Genomic DNA, 12,414 nt, shown 5'->3' on the forward strand with positions numbered 1-12,414 from the left:
CCTAGCTACGCCACATCATCGTGCACGTGCCAGCACCCCAACCACAGCGCCCACCAGCACAACGCTGACGGACAAGACCACGGCTCCCAGCCCGACACCGACACGCGCACCTTTCCCCCGCTCCAACAGCTTTCGGGAAACACGTGGCAGCATCTCTCACACAAGCAGAACGTGATCCTCGCTGCTGCAACGGACCCGAAAACCTCAGCGCGACTGCAGCCTCCACCTCCTCCTCCTCCCACTCAGTGCTCTACGGCTGCAGCAGCTGGCTCAGCTCCACCGCCAGGCGACTCTTGGACACCCCTCCTCTAGGGCCGCAGGGGCTCACGCCAGCCCAAACGCAACACCCTGCGCTTACGGGGGACATCATCTGCTTTGCTCTCCAGGCACCTCAGGCGAGGAGCCACAGAAAACACAAGACGACCCCTGCCACAGGGCCACGCGCGTGGGACCGCAGCCAGGGACCCAGCGCAGCACCAGCACCAGCACCAGCACCAGCACGACGAGCAAAGCTCTTCCCTTCTTCCTCTTCCTTTTCCCTCAAGCCTTGCCGCCTGCCTTTCTTCCCCATTCTCATCAGCTTCTCACGCGGGAGCTGGGGCAGCTCCGTCCACCAACACACCCAATGCCCAAGTGCCCACACCCAGAGCCACCCCCAGGCCCTCGCTCCGGGAGGCGGCTCCCCAGGCTCTGCCAAGTGCCATCGCTTCACAACCCTTCTTCCCAACGCAAAAAGAAAAGACCAGCGGAGATGAAAACAAAGGCGAGCCACAAGCAAAAGGGAAACAGACCACAGCCAACACCACGGCACTACAGACGGAAAACACGCTTGGGCAGGAAGGGAAACTTCAGCTCCACAAAAGACGCACCACAGCTCACCCTGCAGCACCAACACGGAAACCCTCACACACCTCCCCGGCACAGCTGCCCCCAAGGGCTCTGCCCCAGCGCTTTCGCATCCCACAGCCAACCGCTCCCGCCAACCTCCCCCCAACACACCGCCGCCCTCCCCACGCACGGACACCCCACCAACGCGCTTCCCCAACACCACCACAGCCACCAGCCAAAACTGAAAGCCACAGCCGGAAACTCGCTGCGATCAGAAAGCGAGGAAGGGAAGGACGCGGCACCACATAAAGCCGGCCGCCCGGCAGCACCCCAAGCACAGCGCCCACCCGCACCACCACCGAGCCTGAGCGGGCTCCTGCCCACCACCACCCACGCACCACCCGCAGCCCCGCCATGGCCGCGCCCGCAACCCCACAGCCCCGCCTGCGCCACGGTGCCGCGGTGCTCCTGATCCTCCGCACGGCTCTCGCCACCGCCCTCGCCTGCCACCACCTCCGTCCCCGCGACGCCACCTTCCCCTGGGACAGCACCCACCTCCTCCAGGCCATGGCTCCCAGCCCCGCACCGCCCTGCCACCACCTGCACGACCCCTTCCCCTTCCCCGACACCCTCCTCCACACCAACCACCCACAGCAAGCCGCCGCCGCCGCTCACCGCCTCCTCCAGCGCCTCTTCGACACCCTCAGCAGCCCGACCGTCCCCCAACACTGGGACGCCCAGGCACGCCACCGCCTCCTCAACAGCCTCCAGCACCACAGCCGGCAGCTACAGCGATGCCTGACAGACAGCGGCACGCTCCTCCAAGGCCAAGGGCTCCGCAAGCTGCTGCTCGACATCGAGATATACTTTGGGCGCATCCAGGACTTCCTCCGCACCCACAACCACAGCCCCTGCGCCTGGGACCACGTCCGCCTCGAAGCTCGCCTCTGCTTCCAACGCCTCCAAAACCTCACCCGCACCCTGCGCGGTTAGCCCAGGCACCCCCACCCACCCCCACGGCCCCACCACCACTTCTGCACCACCGCCCCATCCCCAACTCTCCTCTCCCGCCTCCCCGACCCATGGCAACAGCCGCCCTGCACCCCCAGCCTCCACTCACTGCTCCGCTATGTACACCGCTTACTCTATTTCTTGGGACAGCTATAGGACTTACTCTATTTATTGGGACAACTATGGGACTTACTCTATTTATTGGGACAACTATGGGACTTACTCTATTTATTGGGACTACGCTGTCTATTTATTCACCTATTTATTCACCAGAAAATAAAGACCTGTTGCAAAAAGCTTGCCACTACCTCTTGTCTCCGAAGCACAGGAACCAGCCATTGGGGTGGGGGGAAGACACCTCCACTCAACACCCACTCCAAGCCCTGCTCCAAACGGGGCTCCGCGCGTCCCGTGCCCACGCTTCTCTTTGCCGCCTCCCCAGGGAGGCCCTTTCCTCAACCTATTCCCACAACCTCTGACAGGGTGTAGCCGTCGCCATCAGGATCATCTCCTCGGCCCTGCTCTCCTCAACATTTTCCACCTTCCGTCCCGCTTTAGACCCACCCCTCACCAGCCCCGGAGCCCTCACTACGAGGCCGACACGGACCTGTTGGCTGGAGCGCGTCCCGACGAGGGACACAAATACGAGCCCAGGGCTGCAACACCCCTCCCACGAGGGAAGGCTGAGAGAGTTGCGCCTGTTCAGCCTGCAGAAGAGAAGGCTCCGGGGAGACCTTCTTGCCGCCTTTCAATACTTTGCGCGGGCTTAGAAGAAAGATGGGGACAGGCTTGCTGGCAGGGCCTCTAGCCACGGGACAGGGCGTCGTGGTTTTAAACTTCACGGCGCTACCATTCAGGCTAGATGCAAGGAAGACTTTTTTTACCCATGACGGGGGCCAAACACTGCAACACGTTGCCCACAGAGGTGCTCGATGCCCCGTCCCTGCAAACACTCACGGTCACGTTGGACGGGGCTCTGAGCCACCTCATCTAGTCCAAGATGCCCCTGCCCGTTCCCTGCGGGGGCTGGCCCAGGTCACCTTTGAAGGACAACCCAAACCATTCCATGATTCTACAGAGGAGAGGCACGGCACACATCCTCGCTCGGCTTAGGCTCAGCTCCGCTACTCTTGCCGCTACTTCAGGCATTCTTCACGACAACTCTCTCGGCGCGCTGCTTGAAAACACCTCGCAGCACCAACCATTCTAGGGCAACGGGGACAAGGTCCAGCCACGGACCTCCAACTGCCTCCTCCAGAGGCGGCACCTAGCTACGCCACATCATCGTGCACGTGCCAGCACCCCAACCACAGCGCCCACCAGCACAACGCTGACGGACAAGACCACGGCTCCCAGCCCGACACCGACACGCGCACCTTTCCCCCGCTCCAACAGCTTTCGGGAAACACGTGGCAGCATCTCTCACACAAGCAGAACGTGATCCTCGCTGCTGCAACGGACCCGAAAACCTCAGCGCGACTGCAGCCTCCACCTCCTCCTCCTCCCACTCAGTGCTCTACGGCTGCAGCAGCTGGCTCAGCTCCACCGCCAGGCGACTCTTGGACACCCCTCCTCTAGGGCCGCAGGGGCTCACGCCAGCCCAAACGCAACACCCTGCGCTTACGGGGGACATCATCTGCTTTGCTCTCCAGGCACCTCAGGCGAGGAGCCACAGAAAACACAAGACGACCCCTGCCACAGGGCCACGCGCGTGGGACCGCAGCCAGGGACCCAGCGCAGCACCAGCACCAGCACCAGCACCAGCACGACGAGCAAAGCTCTTCCCTTCTTCCTCTTCCTTTTCCCTCAAGCCTTGCCGCCTGCCTTTCTTCCCCATTCTCATCAGCTTCTCACGCGGGAGCTGGGGCAGCTCCGTCCACCAACACACCCAATGCCCAAGTGCCCACACCCAGAGCCACCCCCAGGCCCTCGCTCCGGGAGGCGGCTCCCCAGGCTCTGCCAAGTGCCATCGCTTCACAACCCTTCTTCCCAACGCAAAAAGAAAAGACCAGCGGAGATGAAAACAAAGGCGAGCCACAAGCAAAAGGGAAACAGACCACAGCCAACACCACGGCACTACAGACGGAAAACACGCTTGGGCAGGAAGGGAAACTTCAGCTCCACAAAAGACGCACCACAGCTCACCCTGCAGCACCAACACGGAAACCCTCACACACCTCCCCGGCACAGCTGCCCCCAAGGGCTCTGCCCCAGCGCTTTCGCATCCCACAGCCAACCGCTCCCGCCAACCTCCCCCCAACACACCGCCGCCCTCCCCACGCACGGACACCCCACCAACGCGCTTCCCCAACACCACCACAGCCACCAGCCAAAACTGAAAGCCACAGCCGGAAACTCGCTGCGATCAGAAAGCGAGGAAGGGAAGGACGCGGCACCACATAAAGCCGGCCGCCCGGCAGCACCCCAAGCACAGCGCCCACCCGCACCACCACCGAGCCTGAGCGGGCTCCTGCCCACCACCACCCACGCACCACCCGCAGCCCCGCCATGGCCGCGCCCGCAACCCCACAGCCCCGCCTGCGCCACGGTGCCGCGGTGCTCCTGATCCTCCGCACGGCTCTCGCCACCGCCCTCGCCTGCCACCACCTCCGTCCCCGCGACGCCACCTTCCCCTGGGACAGCACCCACCTCCTCCAGGCCATGGCTCCCAGCCCCGCACCGCCCTGCCACCACCTGCACGACCCCTTCCCCTTCCCCGACACCCTCCTCCACACCAACCACCCACAGCAAGCCGCCGCCGCCGCTCACCGCCTCCTCCAGCGCCTCTTCGACACCCTCAGCAGCCCGACCGTCCCCCAACACTGGGACGCCCAGGCACGCCACCGCCTCCTCAACAGCCTCCAGCACCACAGCCGGCAGCTACAGCGATGCCTGACAGACAGCGGCACGCTCCTCCAAGGCCACGGGCTCCGCAAGCTGCTGCTCGACATCGAGATATACTTTGGGCGCATCCAGGACTTCCTCCGCACCCACAACCACAGCCCCTGCGCCTGGGACCACGTCCGCCTCGAAGCTCGCCTCTGCTTCCAACGCCTCCAAAACCTCACCCGCACCCTGCGCGGTTAGCCCAGGCACCCCCACCCACCCCCACGGCCCCACCACCACTTCTGCACCACCGCCCCATCCCCAACTCTCCTCTCCCGCCTCCCCGACCCATGGCAACAGCCGCCCTGCACCCCCAGCCTCCACTCACTGCTCCGCTATGTACACCGCTTACTCTATTTCTTGGGACAGCTATAGGACTCACTCTATTTCTTGGGACAGCTATAGGACTTACTCTATTTATTGGGACAACTATGGGACTTACTCTATTTATTGGGACAACTATGGGACTTACTCTATTTATTGGGACTACGCTGTCTATTTATTCACCTATTTATTCACCAGAAAATAAAGACCTGTTGCAAAAAGCTTGCCACTACCTCTTGTCTCCGAAGCACAGGAACCAGCCATTGGGGTGGGGGGAAGACACCTCCACTCAACACCCACTCCAAGCCCTGCTCCAAACGGGGCTCCGCGCGTCCCGTGCCCACGCTTCTCTTTGCCGCCTCCCCAGGGAGGCCCTTTCCTCAACCTATTCCCACAACCTCTGACAGGGTGTAGCCGTCGCCATCAGGATCATCTCCTCGGCCCTGCTCTCCTCAACATTTTCCACCTTCCGTCCCGCTTTAGACCCACCCCTCACCAGCCCCGGAGCCCTCACTACGAGGCCGACACGGACCTGTTGGCTGGAGCGCGTCCCGACGAGGGACACAAATACGACCCCAGGGCTGCAACACCCCTCCCACGAGGGAAGGCTGAGAGAGTTGCGCCTGTTCAGCCTGCAGAAGAGAAGGCTCCGGGGAGACCTTCTTGCCGCCTTTCAATACTTTGCGCGGGCTTAGAAGAAAGATGGGGACAGGCTTGCTGGCAGGGCCTCTAGCCACGGGACAGGGCGTCGTGGTTTTAAACTCCAAGGCGCTACCATTCAGGCTAGATGCAAGGAAGACTTTTTTTACCCATGACGGGGGCCAAACACTGCAACACGTTGCCCACAGAGGTGCTCGATGCCCCGTCCCTGCAAACACTCACGGTCACGTTGGACGGGGCTCTGAGCCACCTCATCTAGTCCAAGATGCCCCTGCCCGTTCCCTGCGGGGGCTGGCCCAGGTCACCTTTGAAGGTCAACCCAAACCATTCCATGATTCTACAGAGGAGAGGCACGGCACACATCCTCGCTCGGCTTAGGCTCAGCTCCGCTACTCTTGCCGCTACTTCAGGCATTCTTCACGACAACTCTCTCGGCGCGCTGCTTGAAAACACCTCGCAGCACCAACCATTCTAGGGCAACGGGGACAAGGTCCAGCCACGGACCTCCAACTGCCTCCTCCAGAGGCGGCACCTAGCTACGCCACATCATCGTGCACGTGCCAGCACCCCAACCACAGCGCCCACCAGCACAACGCTGACGGACAAGACCACGGCTCCCAGCCCGACACCGACACGCGCACCTTTCCCCCGCTCCAACAGCTTTCGGGAAACACGTGGCAGCATCTCTCACACAAGCAGAACGTGATCCTCGCTGCTGCAACGGACCCGAAAACCTCAGCGCGACTGCAGCCTCCACCTCCTCCTCCTCCCACTCAGTGCTCTACGGCTGCAGCAGCTGGCTCAGCTCCACCGCCAGGCGACTCTTGGACACCCCTCCTCTAGGGCCGCAGGGGCTCACGCCAGCCCAAACGCAACACCCTGCGCTTACGGGGGACATCATCTGCTTTGCTCTCCAGGCACCTCAGGCGAGGAGCCACAGAAAACACAAGACGGCCCCTGCCACAGGGCCACGCGCGTGGGACCGCAGCCAGGGACCCAGCGCAGCACCAGCACCAGCACCAGCACCAGCACGACGAGCAAAGCTCTTCCCTTCTTCCTCTTCCTTTTCCCTCAAGCCTTGCCGCCTGCCTTTCTTCCCCATTCTCATCAGCTTCTCACGCGGGAGCTGGGGCAGCTCCGTCCACCAACACACCCAATGCCCAAGTGCCCACACCCAGAGCCACCCCCAGGCCCTCGCTCCGGGAGGCGGCTCCCCAGGCTCTGCCAAGTGCCATCGCTTCACAACCCTTCTTCCCAACGCAAAAAGAAAAGACCAGCGGAGATGAAAACAAAGGCGAGCCACAAGCAAAAGGGAAACAGACCACAGCCAACACCACGGCACTACAGACGGAAAACACGCTTGGGCAGGAAGGGAAACTTCAGCTCCACAAAAGACGCACCACAGCTCACCCTGCAGCACCAACACGGAAACCCTCACACACCTCCCCGGCACAGCTGCCCCCAAGGGCTCTGCCCCAGCGCTTTTGCATCCCACAGCCAACCGCTCCCGCCAACCTCCCCCCAACACACCGCCGCCCTCCCCACGCACGGACACCCCACCAACGCGCTTCCCCAACACCACCACAGCCACCAGCCAAAACTGAAAGCCACAGCCGGAAACTCGCTGCGATCAGAAAGCGAGGAAGGGAAGGACGCGGCACCACATAAAGCCGGCCGCCCGGCAGCACCCCAAGCACAGCGCCCACCCGCACCACCACCGAGCCTGAGCGGGCTCCTGCCCACCACCACCCACGCACCACCCGCAGCCCCGCCATGGCCGCGCCCGCAACCCCACAGCCCCGCCTGCGCCACGGTGCCGCGGTGCTCCTGATCCTCCGCACGGCTCTCGCCACCGCCCTCGCCTGCCACCACCTCCGTCCCCGCGACGCCACCTTCCCCTGGGACAGCACCCACCTCCTCCAGGCCATGGCTCCCAGCCCCGCACCGCCCTGCCACCACCTGCACGACCCCTTCCCCTTCCCCGACACCCTCCTCCACACCAACCACCCACAGCAAGCCGCCGCCGCCGCTCACCGCCTCCTCCAGCGCCTCTTCGACACCCTCAGCAGCCCGACCGTCCCCCAACACTGGGACGCCCAGGCACGCCACCGCCTCCTCAACAGCCTCCAGCACCACAGCCGGCAGCTACAGCGATGCCTGACAGACAGCGGCACGCTCCTCCAAGGCCAAGGGCTCCGCAAGCTGCTGCTCGACATCGAGATATACTTTGGGCGCATCCAGGACTTCCTCCGCACCCACAACCACAGCCCCTGCGCCTGGGACCACGTCCGCCTCGAAGCTCGCCTCTGCTTCCAACGCCTCCAAAACCTCACCCGCACCCTGCGCGGTTAGCCCAGGCACCCCCACCCACCCCCACGGCCCCACCACCACTTCTGCACCCCCGCCCCATCCCCAACTCTCCTCTCCCGCCTCCCCGACCCATGGCAACAGCCGCCCTGCACCCCCAGCCTCCACTCACTGCTCCGCTATGTACACCGCTTACTCTATTTCTTGGGACAGCTATAGGACTTACTCTATTTATTGGGACAACTATGGGACTTACTCTATTTATTGGGACAACTATGGGACTTACTCTATTTATTGGGACTACGCTGTCTATTTATTCACCTATTTATTCACCAGAAAATAAAGACCTGTTGCAAAAAGCTTGCCACTACCTCTTGTCTCCGAAGCACAGGAACCAGCCATTGGGGTGGGGGGAAGACACCTCCACTCAACACCCACTCCAAGCCCTGCTCCAAACGGGGCTCCGCGCGTCCCGTGCCCACGCTTCTCTTTGCTGCCTCCCCAGGGAGGCCCTTTCCTCAACCTATTCCCACAACCTCTGACAGGGTGTAGCCGTCGCCATCAGGATCATCTCCTCGGCCCTGCTCTCCTCAACATTTTCCACCTTCCGTCCCGCTTTAGACCCACCCCTCACCAGCCCCGGAGCCCTCACTACGAGGCCGACACGGACCTGTTGGCTGGAGCGCGTCCCGACGAGGGACACAAATACGAGCCCAGGGCTGCAACACCCCTCCCACGAGGGAAGGCTGAGAGAGTTGCGCCTGTTCAGCCTGCAGAAGAGAAGGCTCCGGGGAGACCTTCTTGCCGCCTTTCAATACTTTGCGCGGGCTTAGAAGAAAGATGGGGACAGGCTTGCTGGCAGGGCCTCTAGCCACGGGACAGGGCGTCGTGGTTTTAAACTCCAAGGCGCTACCATTCAGGCTAGATGCAAGGAAGACTTTTTTTACCCATGACGGGGGCCAAACACTGCAACACGTTGCCCACAGAGGTGCTCGATGCCCCGTCCCTGCAAACACTCACGGTCACGTTGGACGGGGCTCTGAGCCACCTCATCTAGTCCAAGATGCCCCTGCCCGTTCCCTGCGGGGGCTGGCCCAGGTCACCTTTGAAGGTCAACCCAAACCATTCCATGATTCTACAGAGGAGAGGCACGGCACACATCCTCGCTCGGCTTAGGCTCAGCTCCGCTACTCTTGCCGCTACTTCAGGCATTCTTCACGACAACTCTCTCGGCGCGCTGCTTGAAAACACCTCGCAGCACCAACCATTCTAGGGCAACGGGGACAAGGTCCAGCCACGGACCTCCAACTGCCTCCTCCAGAGGCGGCACCTAGCTACGCCACATCATCGTGCACGTGCCAGCACCCCAACCACAGCGCCCACCAGCACAACGCTGACGGACAAGACCACGGCTCCCAGCCCGACACCGACACGCGCACCTTTCCCCCGCTCCAACAGCTTTCGGGAAACACGTGGCAGCATCTCTCACACAAGCAGAACGTGATCCTCGCTGCTGCAACGGACCCGAAAACCTCAGCGCGACTGCAACCTCCACCTCCTCCTCCTCCCACTCAGTGCTCTACGGCTGCAGCAGCTGGCTCAGCTCCACCGCCAGGCGACTCTTGGACACCCCTCCTCTAGGGCCGCAGGGGCTCACGCCAGCCCAAACGCAACACCCTGCGCTTACGGGGGACATCATCTGCTTTGCTCTCCAGGCACCTCAGGCGAGGAGCCACAGAAAACACAAGACGACCCCTGCCACAGGGCCACGCGCGTGGGACCGCAGCCAGGGACCCAGCGCAGCACCAGCACCAGCACCAGCACCAGCACCAGCACGACGAGCAAAGCTCTTCCCTTCTTCCTCTTCCTTTTCCCTCAAGCCTTGCCGCCTGCCTTTCTTCCCCATTCTCATCAGCTTCTCACGCGGGAGCTGGGGCAGCTCCGTCCACCAACACACCCAATGCCCAAGTGCCCACACCCAGAGCCACCCCCAGGCCCTCGCTCCGGGAGGCGGCTCCCCAGGCTCTGCCAAGTGCCATCGCTTCACAACCCTTCTTCCCAACGCAAAAAGAAAAGACCAGCGGAGATGAAAACAAAGGCGAGCCACAAGCAAAAGGGAAACAGACCACAGCCAACACCACGGCACTACAGACGGAAAACACGCTTGGGCAGGAAGGGAAACTTCAGCTCCACAAAAGACGCACCACAGCTCACCCTGCAGCACCAACACGGAAACCCTCACACACCTCCCCGGCACAGCTGCCCCCAAGGGCTCTGCCCCAGCGCTTTCGCATCCCACAGCCAACCGCTCCCGCCAACCTCCCCCCAACACACCGCCGCCCTCCCCACGCACGGACACCCCACCAACGCGCTTCCCCAACACCACCACAGCCACCAGCCAAAACTGAAAGCCACAGCCGGAAACTCGCTGCGATCAGAAAGCGAGGAAGGGAAGGACGCGGCACCACATAAAGCCGGCCGCCCGGCAGCACCCCAAGCACAGCGCCCACCCGCACCACCACCGAGCCTGAGCGGGCTCCTGCCCACCACCACCCACGCACCACCCGCAGCCCCGCCATGGCCGCGCCCACAACCCCACAGCCCCGCCTGCGCCACGGTGCCGCGGTGCTCCTGATCCTCCGCACGGCTCTCGCCACCGCCCTCGCCTGCCACCACCTCCGTCCCCGCGACGCCACCTTCCCCTGGGACAGCACCCACCTCCTCCAGGCCATGGCTCCCAGCCCCGCACCGCCCTGCCACCACCTGCACGACCCCTTCCCCTTCCCCGACACCCTCCTCCACACCAACCACCCACAGCAAGCCGCCGCCGCCGCTCACCGCCTCCTCCAGCGCCTCTTCGACACCCTCAGCAGCCCGACCGTCCCCCAACACTGGGACGCCCAGGCACGCCACCGCCTCCTCAACAGCCTCCAGCACCACAGCCGGCAGCTACAGCGATGCCTGACAGACAGCGGCACGCTCCTCCAAGGCCACGGGCTCCGCAAGCTGCTGCTCGACATCGAGATATACTTTGGGCGCATCCAGGACTTCCTCCGCACCCACAACCACAGCCCCTGCGCCTGGGACCACGTCCGCCTCGAAGCTCGCCTCTGCTTCCAACGCCTCCAAAACCTCACCCGCACCCTGCGCGGTTAGCCCAGGCACCCCCACCCACCCCCACGGCCCCACCACCACTTCTGCACCACCGCCCCATCCCCAACTCTCCTCTCCCGCCTCCCCGACCCATGGCAACAGCCGCCCTGCACCCCCAGCCTCCACTCACTGCTCCGCTATGTACACCGCTTACTCTATTTCTTGGGACAGCTATAGGACTCACTCTATTTCTTGGGACAGCTATAGGACTTACTCTATTTATTGGGACAACTATGGGACTTACTCTATTTATTGGGACAACTATGGGACTTACTCTATTTATTGGGACTACGCTGTCTATTTATTCACCTATTTATTCACCAGAAAATAAAGACCTGTTGCAAAAAGCTTGCCACTACCTCTTGTCTCCGAAGCACAGGAACCAGCCATTGGGGTGGGGGGAAGACACCTCCACTCAACACCCACTCCAAGCCCTGCTCCAAACGGGGCTCCGCGCGTCCCGTGCCCACGCTTCTCTTTGCCGCCTCCCCAGGGAGGCCCTTTCCTCAACCTATTCCCACAACCTCTGACAGGGTGTAGCCGTCGCCATCAGGATCATCTCCTCGGCCCTGCTCTCCTCAACATTTTCCACCTTCCGTCCCGCTTTAGACCCACCCCTCACCAGCCCCGGAGCCCTCACTACGAGGCCGACACGGACCTGTTGGCTGGAGCGCGTCCCGACGAGGGACACAAATACGAGCCCAGGGCTGCAACACCCCTCCCACGAGGGAAGGCTGAGAGAGTTGCGCCTGTTCAGCCTGCAGAAGAGAAGGCTCCGGGGAGACCTTCTTGCCGCCTTTCAATACTTTGCGCGGGCTTAGAAGAAAGATGGGGACAGGCTTGCTGGCAGGGCCTCTAGCCACGGGACAGGGCGTCGTGGTTTTAAACTCCAAGGCGCTACCATTCAGGCTAGATGCAAGGAAGACTTTTTTTACCCATGACGGGGGCCAAACACTGCAACACGTTGCCCACAGAGGTGCTCGATGCCCCGTCCCTGCAAACACTCACGGTCACGTTGGACGGGGCTCTGAGCCACCTCATCTAGTCCAAGATGCCCCTGCCCGTTCCCTGCGGGGGCTGGCCCAGGTCACCTTTGAAGGTCAACCCAAACCATTCCATGATTCTACAGAGGAGAGGCACGGCACACATCCTCGCTCGGCTTAGGCTCAGCTCCGCTACTCTTGCCGCTACTTCAGGCATTCTTCACGACAACTCTCTCGGCGCGCTGCTTGAAAACACCTCGCA

At 62.6% G+C, this 12,414-nt stretch overlaps 5 protein-coding genes across 11 annotated transcripts in view; 4 read left to right on the top strand and 1 right to left on the bottom strand.

Moving 5' to 3' along the window:
- Nucleotides 1-12,414, bottom strand: part of UBAP2 (ubiquitin associated protein 2) — a 158,216-nt gene that overhangs the window by 48,246 nt on the left and 97,556 nt on the right. The gene's annotated exons all lie outside the window — the stretch shown is intronic.
- LOC135310591 (interferon-like) lies at nucleotides 1,243-1,821 on the top strand. The gene has a single exon (XM_064438715.1). It carries the CDS (start codon nucleotides 1,243-1,245, stop codon nucleotides 1,819-1,821), a length of 579 nt encoding a protein of 192 aa, XP_064294785.1.
- LOC135310592 (interferon-like) lies at nucleotides 4,348-4,926 on the top strand. Its single transcript, XM_064438717.1, has one exon. The coding sequence runs from the start codon at nucleotides 4,348-4,350 to the stop codon at nucleotides 4,924-4,926; it is 579 nt and encodes a 192-aa protein (XP_064294787.1).
- On the top strand, nucleotides 7,483-8,061 carry LOC135310593 (interferon-like). The gene has a single exon (XM_064438718.1). The coding sequence runs from the start codon at nucleotides 7,483-7,485 to the stop codon at nucleotides 8,059-8,061; it is 579 nt and encodes a 192-aa protein (XP_064294788.1).
- On the top strand, nucleotides 10,594-11,172 carry LOC135310594 (interferon-like). The gene has a single exon (XM_064438719.1). It carries the CDS (start codon nucleotides 10,594-10,596, stop codon nucleotides 11,170-11,172), a length of 579 nt encoding a protein of 192 aa, XP_064294789.1.

This window comes from Phalacrocorax carbo, chromosome Z, assembly GCF_963921805.1.
Source record: "Phalacrocorax carbo chromosome Z, bPhaCar2.1, whole genome shotgun sequence".
Taxonomy (NCBI): Eukaryota; Metazoa; Chordata; class Aves; order Suliformes; family Phalacrocoracidae; genus Phalacrocorax; species Phalacrocorax carbo.

Excerpts from the sequence above, each read along its gene's own strand:
- LOC135310591 (XM_064438715.1), top strand. The coding sequence starts at position 1,243 with ATGGCCGCGCCCGCAACCCCACAGCCCCGCCTGCGCCACGGTGCCGCG.
- LOC135310592 (XM_064438717.1), top strand. The coding sequence starts at position 4,348 with ATGGCCGCGCCCGCAACCCCACAGCCCCGCCTGCGCCACGGTGCCGCG.
- LOC135310593 (XM_064438718.1), top strand. The coding sequence starts at position 7,483 with ATGGCCGCGCCCGCAACCCCACAGCCCCGCCTGCGCCACGGTGCCGCG.
- LOC135310594 (XM_064438719.1), top strand. The coding sequence starts at position 10,594 with ATGGCCGCGCCCACAACCCCACAGCCCCGCCTGCGCCACGGTGCCGCG.